The sequence below is a fragment of the Poecilia reticulata genome, linkage group LG17, assembly GCF_000633615.1.
Source record: "Poecilia reticulata strain Guanapo linkage group LG17, Guppy_female_1.0+MT, whole genome shotgun sequence".
NCBI classification, from domain to species: Eukaryota; Metazoa; Chordata; class Actinopteri; order Cyprinodontiformes; family Poeciliidae; genus Poecilia; species Poecilia reticulata.
This window is the reverse complement of record NC_024347.1, coordinates 3,398,915-3,412,855: the sequence shown is the minus strand read 5'-3', so window position 1 is coordinate 3,412,855 and position 13,941 is coordinate 3,398,915. Positions and strand designations below refer to the sequence as shown.

The 13,941-nt window shown below is 39.8% G+C and overlaps 1 protein-coding gene across 1 annotated transcript in view; it reads right to left on the bottom strand.

Moving 5' to 3' along the window:
* The window catches only part of gpr158b (G protein-coupled receptor 158b), an 80,730-nt gene extending 67,758 nt beyond the window's left edge, over positions 1–12,972 (bottom strand). Inside the window, exons 1-2 of the mRNA XM_008433114.2 lie at positions 11,638–12,972; positions 2,760–2,865 (exon numbers count right to left, since the gene is read on the bottom strand). Coding sequence (XP_008431336.1) covers positions 2,760–2,865; positions 11,638–12,500 — 969 coding nt within the window. The 5' untranslated portion in view covers positions 12,501–12,972. The remainder of the gene's footprint in view (positions 1–2,759; positions 2,866–11,637) is intronic.
* Positions 12,973–13,941: the final 969 nt, after the last annotated feature.

The window sequence follows — 13,941 nt, the reverse complement described above, 5'->3', positions numbered from 1 at the left end:
TATATATATATATATATATGCAAATATTTGACTTAGTATAATACTACTGAGTGCAAATTATGTGAGTTTTATTAATATTTTTTGGGATTTGTACTAATATAAACAATATCTAAATATTTGAAAATTATAATGTTATAGTGACAACACGGAGTTATTGGCTACCTATTTCTATATGCTGATGTACAGGACTACCTGTATTCTGCATCAGTAAAATTATTTTTCCTTAGTGCACAAGGCACCAAAACTCAATACTGGCTCTGGCCCAGGGGCTCACATTGCTTTAAGTCCGGCCCTGTCTGCCAGCTTTGCACATCCAGAGGCGGAAATGTTGTTCATTCTGATTTAGAAAATAGCTCAGTCAGATCAGATGGTAATCATCTGTGACCATCAATTCTCAAATCCTCCTAAAGATTCAGAATTTTATTTTGATCTGGTCTTTGACTAGGCCACTCTAACACATGAAATACTTTGTTCAAAAACATTCATTGCAGCCCGGAAGAAAATCTTGTATCTGGCTGTGGTCTTCATCACACCAAATCTGACCACATGTTATCCCTGACCCTGTCAGACAAAAAAGCATACCCACAACATGATGCTGCCACCACCAGATTTCACCACAGGGATGGTGTGTTCAGGATTATACATAGCGTTGGTTTTATTCCAGATACTGAATAGTGTTTTTATACATTCTGCTCTTTTATTATTTTAGTTTAGTTATTAGTTTTATTATTTTTTTTATCATTTTTTATTTTATTTTTTGCAAATTGGCGCTATTAAAATAAAATGAATAGAATTGACCCTCCCACTTCACTATGATGCCTCATTTTGCTTTATACTGTCAAATAAAATGCCAACAAAACACATTTTGTTTGCTTTTGTAATGTGATCAAATGAAAAAAACGTTCATGCCCATATCGGCTCTGTGTATGCCAAAAATAATTAATTCAGGTGGTGACTTATTAAGACATCACAACTTTTAACTTGATATTTTGTTAGTTTCTTAAGTGGGGTTAGGGAGAAAACAGGGCACACACTCTAGTGAAGCACCTTTTAGAGAACATTATGTCAGAAAAGCACCTTCTTGATGAAATCAAAGCACGGTGTTGATTATTAAAATATTTCAGGAGCACATCTTAAAGCTCTTTAAAGCCTCCACCCTACCCAGCCTTTCATGGTTTCACATTTTACGTGAGCAGAATGATGGCTTTCCTCTTTCAGCTGGTGCTCTCAAAGTGAGCAAAGTGGTGTGAAGCAAAAAGAAAAAATAAAGCTACAATAAAATGTCCTTTTTAAGCTTTTGCTCAATATATTGGACTTTTCTGATTCAAAGCATCATGTTCAAGGTGTCTTGAACAAAAATGACTGAGCATGAATTAAAAAAAAAGATCCAACATTATGACAAATTGACCTGGCTCAAAGTGCCTAAATGTATTTATATTCCCTGATAAAAAAAAATCTAAAAGGTGTGCCGTGAATTTGTATTCAAGCGATCTTTTACATTGGTACTTCAGACGTCATTTGTGCAAAGCCATTAGAAGTGATTTGAAGGTAGAGAAAACTGAATACAGGATGTTTCTGTTACATCCTGCAGAAAAGCCAGGCTTCAACAGGACAAAAAGGTGCAGCATGTTACTGTAAAAGTATTTCAACTGTCGATACAAGCATAAAAACTAGCATGATTACTCCTACGGTTGTATTTTTTTTATATTTCCCATTTGACAATTGAATTTCAGAGTGACAGCCATTTATCAAGATTGCTACAATTCAAGCCTTTTAAACCAATTATTGACATAAAAAGCTGCCCATTTTCATCATTTGGATGAATTTTATGCCACATATGTTTTTGACTGTGGTCATTCTATTCATACAGCTTTAAAGGAATAATATGTAGCAAAAGCAGAAACTGAGAGCTTTCCTTTTTGCAAGTGTCACACCAGTCACCAGCTGGAAGGAGATGGATATATGTGTGACACAGAAATAGACATCTTAGCACTTAGCATTAGCTTCTTCTAATATTTTGATGTGTTTAGCAATTTAGCATTAGCGGAGCTTATTTTTTATGTTTACCGACTTAGCGTTACCGACTTCTGCTAATTTTATGTGTTTAGGGATTTAGCATCAGTTTMTGATCATTTATTTTATGTGTGTAGCTGTTGAGCATGGATAAGATTTTTATTTAGCCCATTAGTGGTTAGTGAACCAAATTTTTTTACGATTCTATTGCAAACGTATGTTCTCCGTTGCAATCATTGTGGTCATTTTGAAAAATGTCCACCAGACAATGGGGGCAAAAAGTCAAGAAAATACATATGATTTATATGGTTCAAAATATGCAAGCAATGATTTGACACCAAACACATTCATCCGACATGTGATGTTAGTGCAAAGTTATTTCTCCATGACAACCATGGTGGCCACTGGCCATCGTGAACAATTATAAAAGTATCAGTAAATATGACTTCTATGGGTTGAATAATGTTTGATTCGACACCAAAAATATTCATATGTAGCAAATATTGGCAAATTTAACAAAAAGATATATTTTCTTTGATGATCACGGCAGCTATCTTGAATTTTTTAGTGACTAGCATTTTTTTTTTTTCCAAAAAAGCAAGTCTATGCTAAGTTAGGTTTCAGTATCCGCATGTGAAAAGTTTCGCTGAAATATTCAATTATCTAAGCACACAACCAAAGCTACATTGTAGCAAGAAAATGTAAAACAAAGAAGCCCTCCAACTTTTTGTTTTGCAGACACTGACCTCCATGCTGGTGAGATTACAGCGATGAGTCCCGGCAAACCAGCCACTGCTGGAACACTGGTCAATATCCACATCCTGAAGGTTCACATCCACACGAATAACACCCCTGTTGACGAAAAAAAAAAGCAGAACAGGAAGAGAAAAGGCATGAGAGGAAAAAGAGCGGAAAAAGGAAATGTAAATCACTGCATGGAAATCAGTGGGGAGTCGGATTAAAGGACATATAAAAATGAAAATGAGAATGCTGAATCAGATTAGTGTTGTAAGAGTAAAAAAATAAAAGATGAGACGAGAAATAATTGAGGGACATGAAAGGGTAGACTGGGAAAAGGACAAAGTGAACCATGGGAGACAAAGAAGAGCCGACAAAATTGCATCAGATTAGATAAATCGCAGGAGGGACAAGAGGCCAGAGGAGAACGCAGAGACTCAGGAGGCTAGAATGAAAGACAAGGAAATTAACGGGAAGAGCCGCTCTCAGAGGAAGTCAGGTCAAATCTGGTGGAGGCAGCAATAATTGAAAGAAGTGGATCCAAATGGGAAAGAAATGCAGAGCGATGGAGATGAAGATGATGAAGAGCAGAGATAAACATTCGAGAATAAAAACCGGAGTCAGACTAAATTAGATTTTCCGCTAGGTAATCTTCTGATGTAACTAACAATGGCTAACTGTAATCACTTAGAAGATTCAGCTTCAACACTTTAGAAATGATTTAGAAACGTCTTTGCTGTGAATGTTTTGTGTGTTTTTACTAAAAATATTATGTTTTTTTAAGGGATTGGTGTCTATGGGGGCGGGGGTAGAATACTAATTTGATGAGCATGCTTTGTCAATTAAAGCAAAATGTCTAATTGTGCAAACTGATTGTTCCTACACATTTCCTCCTTGCATTTTTCTCTGTGGGCTTTTTAAAGACCCACATGTTTAGTGAAATTTTGGGCTTTGATTTTTCCAAGGTGGAGTGATTGTGTAACACACAGCCTCAAGGATTTTTGCAGAAAAAAGGGGTCAGTTTTAATTTATTGTGGGTTTTTCTGATCCACACAGAGTCAAAATGTTCTATAGTGGCTAAAATATATGGAAATATAACTCAAGATGTAAATACAGTGTAAAAACATATGTTTTGTTCTCACTATTAGGCATTTACTTCCTGCTTTAGGCCAAACAGAGTTACTATAAATCATTTTAAATAATTTTGCTCAATTTAAGGCTACCTTTTAAACTACATAACGTAGGTCAAATGTTTTGGGTATGATCCTACAAGCAAGAGTTTGCTTACATTCCATAAAGCAACTCAGATCAGAGTTTTGTGTTTTCCACTCAAAAGCATTGCCTTTGTTGCCCATATGTCACTTTGTAGCTAATCTGGTGGTATGCTTAAGGTCGTTTTCCACTTCAAAGACCCTCTATGTCCAAACTTTTACTTCCTGGCTGATGACTTGAGACGTTGCTTCCAAATTTCTGCATAATATTCTTTCTTCATAATGCCATCTAACTTATGAAGTGCACCAGTCCCTCCTAAAGCAAAACCTCTACTCAAAATAAAGATGCCAGCATCTGTACCTCACAGTTTGGGATGCTGTTATGCCTTTTTCCTTCAGTGTCTCCAAACATGAAAACCAATCTGAAATTGAATTGAATTGAATTAGCAAAATTTCAGATTTAATTGTGCAGTCATGCGTTTTCCACTCACATACTGCCGTTTTATAGCACAATGAAGTAACTATGTTACCTTCAATTGTTATAAAAATGCTGTGTGTCAAAGATAACTTAAAAGGCATTTGACTTTGCAGTTTGACACCTTGAAATTGGAATATGTCTCTTTAAGAAGCGCTTGCTTTTTCCCGACACTCCGCCTTCAGCGCGTCATCACAACAATGCTCCTCCGTGATGCCGTTTACAACCATTCGTAGGAGCTTTGGACTGAGAATTAGCTTCTATGATGAGCTCAGCAGGCCTGCTAATTGCTGCTGTCGTTAGTCTGGAGGAGCTTAGTAGGAAACGCATGGAGAAATAGCATTTAGGCACCCTCCAATGGTTGCCATGGGAGATTGAAGGATTTCTCAAAGAAGCATGAAAGAATCAAAGCAACACTCTTTGCATGCTTCTGATGAGGTAATAACATTATAGTGTGAAATAAAGTTCAAAAAGTTGATTTACACAATTCCTCCCATATAAAGTCTCTGTTAGTCCTGTTTCTTACATCTCAGGACGATAAAACAAGTATTTCTGCACACGGAGGATGAAAACCTTTGCAACATCTTGAACTCTCCCAAAAAGCTTGAGTGATACACCTCGGCCTGCTTATATAACCGACTGAGTTTAGTTCAGTTTAACGTTTTCCGTCTAACCTGCTGGGTTTGGAGCCGAGCCCGGTTTCTATATCCGTCCGTGACTGTCTCTCTCTCCCCCTCTCTGTCTCTCTCTTTCTTCACACACAAACATTTATTCAGGATGCTCAATCTTCTGTGATTACACTCTGCTGTCTCCTTCCCCATCACAAAGAAAGGCTGCACAATCACACACACTCTCGCTATCCTTTACTGTGATGTGCAGCCTGACACCTGTTATCTCCATCTGCCTGCTCGGAACAAGAACAAACAACCATGGCAAGACACGATAGTCGCTATCTTTCATCGAGAAAGACAAAAAAAAACATGTTGATATTGGACGGTAAAATACTGCACAGGTTTCACGAAGTACGGCCGTACGAGTCTCTGCAGAACATGTTAGACCTTCCTCTGGTTTGCTCTTTATTATTTCGCTGCCCGTCCAACTTTACCAAGTCTGCCAGAGAAGCATTTGCTACATTTTACTCAAAGGTTTGAGCTACGTTTCGCTTCTGAAAGAGCCGTGATTGCTGTTTGTTGCACCTTTCCAGTCAGCTCCGGCACTTGGCAGAGAGCCTGATAGAAGCAATCATTTCAACCTTCAACAGCGCTCCTGAATGTTGAGTAATCTGTGTTTAGCAACGCCTCGAGGCACTCTCTCTTCCTCATGGTAATGCCTCCACATTTCGTAACAAACCCAAACGTCTCCGCTTGAATTTTGATCGGCTTCACGGAGCCTTAAGGTCTGTCCGTGTGAAGCCGACTCAGAGGGAGGCTGATTCGGGGTGGAGAAGACGTGGTGGAATTAGGCAACGGCTCGTGATGTTCCATCCAAACCCGACTTAGCTTCTATTTTTAGGAGCTTCATCTGAAGACCAGGGATTGGCGCGGAGGAAGCTGCAGAGACCAATGGATTACAGAAAGTCAAGAGAGGATGGGAGTGTGACACTTCTGGCAACTTCTTTGCACTGAGCTCAATTTGTCGTGGTGTGCTTTTTCCCCGCTTGGCTACTGACCTTACAGCTTATTCTGAGAGCTCTTAAACACGTGAATCTTTCTCTGTTGAATTTTACAAAGGAAACAGCCCAATAATTGACCTCACTTCTGTGTTTTTTTTTGTTTTGTCAATGTTTGCTTGCCTTGAAAGGTTAAACCCTAATCTTTTCAGTTAGAAGTGTGCATTCACGCCTGAAAGACTCGGTTTGATTTGAGACCAAAGTTGCAACACTTGTTATATTTGCAGCTGGTGAGGTTCGCTTTTACACTACACTGTCAAACAAACCAAACCAATTGAAAAACCTATAAACCCTCCTCACCTGCTGCACCAAGAATCATTGGAATGGAAATAAAACAAGAGAAGTTTGATCTGATTAACTGTTAGTGAAACAAAAAAGGTTTACGAGTCTTTTTATCTGATGTATATAAACTTCTGGTTTCAACTGTATGCATTGCTCATAAGGACATTTTAAAACAACAAATAATATGTTGTTTAAAGAGGACCCAAACGCAGAGCGGCTGGAACATTGAGCAGATGACGACGATTTAATGAAATAAAAATCACAAACAAAAAAGCACACAAAAATCACAAGGAACACAGGGAGCCAGAGTCAAACAAAAAGCCAGCAGAATAATCCGGACGAGGTTCAACAGGAGAAACTGGTGAGAAGGAATGAGAGAGAGGTGATTAAATACTGGGAGTGTGAATACTGTAACAAAAGACCAGAGTAATTGACTAACAGGTTGCAGGTGTGAGGAGAGAGAGAGGGAGAGCGAGAAAATGGCACTGGGGCGAGGGAGACGATACAACAGGGGAACTAGGAAAATGAATCTAAATAAAAGATTCAAGAAACATAATTAAACTACAGTAAAAAAGAATAACTAATCACAAGAAATAAATATAAACTAGAATCATTACGAAAAGAAAGGACTGAACTAAAGTAAAAACAGAAATAAGGCTGATCTTCTGAAACTCAGAAACCAAGAGACAAAGAGACAAAGAAACAAACTCTAAAATAACTCAAACAATCTCAGATCCTGACAATCTTCTCTATGTTCTAATGCTCCAAAATGCTGCAAAAAAAATTAGTGTTTAACTTTTTTTCCTCAATTTTCATTCTTTCATCTAATTGGAAAAAGGAAACCCTTTCTCTTCAAAATCTCCCCATTAAAAATGCAGTGTCTTACTGCATTACTGCTCTGTATAGCTGCACTCTCTCTACACTGACCTGGAACTACACAAATTAGATTTAATGCCTGACTTTTCTGCTTCTAAATGCCAGTTTGTGTAATGCCAAAAGCATTTGAACTCAGCCAGCCCTTTCTTGGCAGAGGCAAAACAAGACAATTGATTTAATAATGAATTTGTTTGCTTTAAGTACTTAATCACCCTGTTTTTCCAGATGTCTTCGGGATAAAATAAAGCAAGCAGGTTGTTCACATCTCCCAGGGTAATAAACACCATCGCTGCAGCTGTTTTATTTGTGCGACGTCCCAGACAGGCCGCTCATAATTTGCGGGGACGAGCCGGAGACATCAGAGTGAGGCACAGCTGCTGCAGCCAGTTTGAAACCACATGTGGGTTTCGAGAAATATGCTTTACTCATAAGTAGCAGTCAGAAACATCAGCAGGGTTCCCCCAAAAAGCTAGAACCAGTGGTAAAGCAAAGATACTTAAACCACATTTGGCTGTGACTCCCTCACATATCTTGTCTTCTGCAGCTGCAGTTAAGACTTCACTAGCCATCCTGTTGTAACTGTAGTCATTTAATTTTTGTTAATAATATATATATTTTTAAATATTTGTTTAAACTTTGACTATGATGGGACCCTGGTAGGAAAAAATCTGTGAAAAAAAATGTAGCTTCTCTGCCTGCTTTTCAAGAAAGAACTTTAATGAAATTATTTCTCATTAAAGTTATTTTCTATCATGAAAAGAGAATGAGTTTCTTTTCATTACGAAAAGAAAGTACTTTCCTGCTAACTTGAAACAAAAAATCAGAGTCAGGAGGCGGGGCTTAGAGCTGTCAATCACAATCAATCACGTGTGGCACTGCTAATCACTCTCGCCCTGCCCCCTCTCTATCCCCTGCTCTCTGGTACCGCTACAGCTTTTCAAATCCTGTTGTGAATGCTACTGCTAGTTAGCATAGCCACCGATGACGGCGGATTAACCGTCATTAGTTTATCCACCTTCAGCACATTTAGCAGCGAGTACATGAGATTGATTGACAGCATTAAGAACCTCCTCCTRGCTCTGTATGTGTGTTTCTATCACAACATGGTGACAGTTTTAAAAGATATGTAAATATATATATATATATATATATATATATATATATATTTTTTTTTTTTTTTTTTTTTTTTTTTTTTTTAAAAAAAAAAAACTACTTAAAAAATTTTTTATCCTCGGGGTTTTTTTTTTTTTTTTTTTTTTAATGAAAATTACAAACTGCAACTTCAATGAAATGTTCATATCCCTGGAGCTTTTTTACCTTTTGGTTTTGTAGGGAATTTTCTGGAAATTTATAATTTTCTGCTGCATAATTATAAAGTAGAATGAAAATGAAAAATACTGTTTTCAGGCTGTCTACAGTTAAATATGTGATGTGTTTTTTTTATTCAATCCCCTCAGTCAGTAATTAGTCGAAACACGATTCACTGAAATTACAATCGTTTCAGGGTACGAACTTCTACCTGGATCTATGGAAACAACCCCTTCTCAAGAGTCGTAATAACTTTTACATTATCTGAATGTCCCTAATCAAGCATGTTACTCACCTACTCTGTATAACACGGCACTGGGACGCACTGTATGGAGATAAGGTAAGACGATGCCTGCAGCTTGATAATTCAGACAATGTTCTGCTGAAAAACCTGAGGCTCTGCTTTTTAGATGGATGTTAACAATGTCAAGTAGCTCTTAACTTTACAGAGACTATATTCCCTGATGACAGGAAGCTATGCCAGCAGAATAAAACTCTCTTGTTGAGGAAGGAGTGGAGATCAACTCGTTCAATTTATTATTCCAGAGTTTAATCCAGGTAAGCATTTTTAGGATCTGCTAAACGGATGGACGGATCTACTTTTGCCTAGACGTGAAACAGAACTTCTTGGTTTGAATGCCTTCCCCAAAGTAAAGACTAGTTTGTGTGTATGAGAGTTAATTAGGTTTAATGTTGATTTGAAAAGATTTGCGAACATCTCAACAGCGAGTGATGTTGCGACAGAGCGGATGTTATATGTTGTTCCTCGATGTGTTAGGTACGATCCATTGGTGTTTGGTCTTTTGGTTTCACTTATGTCCATATTTTAATCAGAAGTTTTTTTCATTATGGGAGATGTTAGTGTACCCTAGGTATCAGTAACGTTAGTCTGATTGTTTGTATTTTGGATTTGTTTGTTTCTTTCTGTTTACTGGCTCATTAGATCAGGTTTCATTTCACCTTTGCATCCTGCTGGATTGGCTTATTTTTCAATTCAGCCATGTCATCCTGCTTCTCCACATTCACTACCATTTTGTATGATTTTCTTCAATTGTAAAATCTACGACCATTCCTGTCTGGAATTTGCTACATTTCTTCCTCTCTTCTATGGATGCAGCCATATAAAAATTTAGGTCGGTATTGATATGTGATTTTAATATTGCTGTTACGGCCGATAACCAATATTCACCATTATTGTATATATTTCTACCCTTTGTGGAAAAAACAAGCACACTGCTGTCTTCACCAATGCTTTTCTGCTTCAGTTAAACTACCCACAATCCTGTGCTGCATCACTTTAGTTTTCACTTTCACTGTCCACAACAAGGTGGTAAAAGATATCAGTTGTTAATATTGGCCCAAATGTATCTTCTCTTTACCTGTTTTCTGTCTGAAACACCAAATAAAGGGCCACTAATGCCACAAAAATCTTAAATACTTATTTAGCTGAGATTACTTTGTAATTAATCATTAATTATCATACTGACACAGACAGGTGAAGGACACACCTCTGCTCACTGATGCAGCAGACAGTGGCTCTGAATTGCTGATATTTCATTGTTTATTCATGATTCTATCGATTGTTTCAAGACGCTCTTAGACTGAAGGCTTGAAATACGAGCCGGTTGTGTGTAAGTGCTGCCCTCCCTCTTCTGCACCTCCTCCCCTCGTCCACAACCAGCTAAGCTTGACGCCTTCATAAAGACACGCTGTATAAATCCTCTAGTGTTCATTAAATTACAGGCAGCACAGCTGTGCTTTGACAGGTAGGCTTGTTGAATGAAGAGGGTCTACTGGCGTCTGTGAAGATGTCTTTACTCCCATCTGTTAACAGGGCTAAAAACCTGCAGGGTCATGTCTGCATCGACTGTCATTATTTATTGTCAAATATGCAATGAGTTATACGTTCAGAGTCCCTGGGCTCCTTTTATCACGTTGCTATCCGGAAATAATTTTGGAGGAGCGGCTCAGGTGGGAGAATCTGTCAACAGGACAACTACGCAGCAAAATTGAGGTCATAAAATTTGTTTAAAGAGGCCGCATTGTGTGTTTTCCAGCCACATAGTGGCATTTTACAGCACAATCAAGCAACTATGTTAGATTCAGTTGTTATATTGAGCCTCTGTCTCTTTAAGAAACTTCTGGCCTTTCAACACTACGCCTTTAGGAAGTCATCACAACATTTTCTATTAACCCTTTAACAATGCTTTTAACAGCGTTGCGCTGAAAAGTAGCTCCTATAATGAGCTCAGCAGATCTGCAATTCCACCAGGTGTTTGCTAATTGCTGCTGGTTAGTCTGAAGGAGCAGAGTGGGGAAGTCGCGGAGGAGGGTTGCTCGGTGAGGCAGAAGATCGGAAGCGCTGAGGATGAGCTTCATCTTTCTACCGCTGAATGGTTGCCATGGGAGATTCAAAGATTTCTCAAACAAAAGAATCAAGGCAACACTCCATGTACGTTTTTGATAATAACATTCTAATATAATATACATTTTTAAAAATCTATTTCACATAATTCTGCCCCCTTAAAGAAAAACTGACTAAAAAATATTTTAAACTGAAAAAAAATTAGACTAAATGTAATTTTGAGTCTTAAGAGACAAAAGATTTGCCAGAAAAAGTCAATAAAATAAAAACATTTTCTGATTCAAAGTTGTTGTTTTCTTCCTTTCTTGTATTTTTTTTTCTTTTAAAAGACATTTCCAATTCCTACGTCTCCTTAATGCCGCAGCTAGAAATGTTTCGTCCAGCCCCTATGGTGTGTGTTGATTCCACGCCACACTTTTCAGGTTGTTAGGCGTTAAAGTTTTGAAAACAATACCCAATTTTCTTCCTACTTTGCAATTTCTTTAACTACTTTTGGTTTCTTACACACAAAAAAGTCCTAATAAAATATAATTAGTGTGTGCTTAAAGCGCCGGAAAGTTAACAAGTCCAAGTGGTGTGAATACTTTTGCGGCATATTAGATTTGGCAGTGTGTTCATTAAGTGTCACCCTAGTCTAGAATAATAGAACCAGTAATATTGCTACTACTAATAAAACAATATTTTTGCATTTTTCTCTCACCTGAATTCTGGCGCAGAGTTGCTTTTCAGTCCATAAAACCCAGCAGACAAGGTGAGCAGCCAGTACGGAACGAAAGCCCCGTGCTCACACTCCAGGTACGGTGCGGACCATTTGATCTGGCTCTTGTCCAGAAGGTAATTCCCGCCGCCGGAGCCCGAGCCCTCGGGGACGCCCCTGTGCGCCTGGGGTCTCCTCCCGTCCCTGAAGTCGTTGAACCAGTCGGACTCAGGGCTCCTGTTCTTCAGGCGACGGTGTGCGGACCCGGAGAGGTCTTGTAGCACCACCTCATTTCCGGTCCTGGTCGCCTGGAGGAAAACGTGCGGGCCAGGGGTCGTCGGTGCATCCGCGTGCAGGGTTACCACAGCCCGGTGGATCTTCGGGTCCCCCTCCAGGATGCTCTGAACCAGCGCGTGGTACCAGCCCGAGTCCCCGCGGAAGGTTCGCTCGCGGGACCTGTTGGTTTGCAGGATCATGTTGAGGAAGTTGGTCGCGTGCGCCACCGTGTCCAGGACGCTGTGTAGGGAGTAGTGGGAAGCGACGTGGAGGCCGCCGCGCAGGCTGCTCAGCTCATACCTCCGGGAGCAGTTGACCTGCCTCAGCGCCGAGGAGTCTCCCGTGTGCAGGAAAGCCGTCACCACCCGGGGGAGATCCTCCTCGATTTTGTGCGCGACCACCGCGCGCTCCTTCGGCTGGAGCGGGTGCGGAGTGGGACGGTGGGGCGGCTCCTTGTTGACGCTCTGCGTGCTGAACGCCACCGGCGGGTGCTTCTCGTCCCTGTCGTTATCCGACCACTCCACGTAGCCGTAGTTTGATCCCAGAACGAGCCCGGTGTGCAGAAGCAGCGCGAGGAGGATGAGAGCCATGGTGGTTCCTCACAGGCGCAGAGGGGACACCGCGGGCACCTGGCAAGCTGCGCTCATCGCCAAATCCTCTCTCTCTGCCTCTCTCTCTCTCTCTTTCGCTCTGTGTCTCTCGGTGCTGCTATTAGAAACTCTTTGTCACATACAAACCACAGAAGGTCCTGAATTTTACAGCCATTACGTCGTCAAATACGACAGGAATCCCCATCACCACCATTTCTAATCGGGGGCTTCAAAGGAAAGCGTAGACTTTCATAAAGCGGCTGTCCGAAAAAAAATAAATAAAATTCCTCGGAACTCCGTTAAATCTACGAACACTTCTCCCCGAGAGAGGTGTAGTGCTGCTGCCGCTCCTGCTCTGGACAAAACAACCGTGGAAGAGAGGAGCAGCACCGAAATGTTCCCGAACTTCAGTTCCCTCCCAATAAAAACAACCCCACCAGGCGATGTCGCCCACGGTGTGTGCGCGCGCGCGTGCCGTGTTATGTGTGTAGTTGTTTCTCAGCGCGCGTCTGCAGGGGAGGTGGGCGGGGCGTGGGAACATACTGGGAGCTGTCCGGTGCTGAGAGCAGACCGCTTCCCTGTGGGGAAAGATGAAGACAGGAGGAGGCTGTTGTTGGTGGAGAACCCGAGGCAACTAGAAACAGGATTTCATTTTCAAACTGAATGAAGTGAAGTGAGATGCTAAAAACTGTTTCTTAAAATGTCGAAACAACAGCAACTCACTAGCAACACCTAGGTGAAAAGAAATGTACTAAAATCTAATATATACTAAATGTATTTCACAAATCATAGCGAAATACATTTCAAAGAGTGGTACGTAGAATTTACTTTTCATTTACTTTTGTGTGCTAAAATGGAACAATTKGATGCACACTTCCACTTATTTTCTGCCAGAATAATACAGTTGGATGTTATTTTAAGTGAACAGTACAATTATTATTGCAACTATTCAGTTTCTCTTTAATTCTTGGAAAATTATTGCACAAAGTAGTTGTCCTTAGTGGCAGTATTTTCATGCTGCCACTATGAAAATACTGATAATACTCATAATTATGAAAATAAAAACAAAAAAACAAAAACAAATGCAGCTTCATATTTCAGCCTCGCTGTTCTCTGCTGGATGCCACCTACACAATAAATGAGGAAAAACTGCTGACTTAATCAACAACTTGAGTTAAGTCCTGAACAACACATTTAGACAAGATTTGTTACCAAGTCGGATCTTAAACCTTTTTTTTGGAAAATATTCTTACAAACTGATATGTTTCACCAAATATTTTCATAAAAAGAAAAGAAAAGAAATATTTTTTCTTCGACTCCCTCCAGAAATTTTGTGTAACCCCCGGCGTACTTTACAGCCATTGTTCAAGTCTTGCTACGGATTCTTGACTAGATTAAGATCTGAACTTTGACTAAACCATTTCACACCATGTGCTGAAGA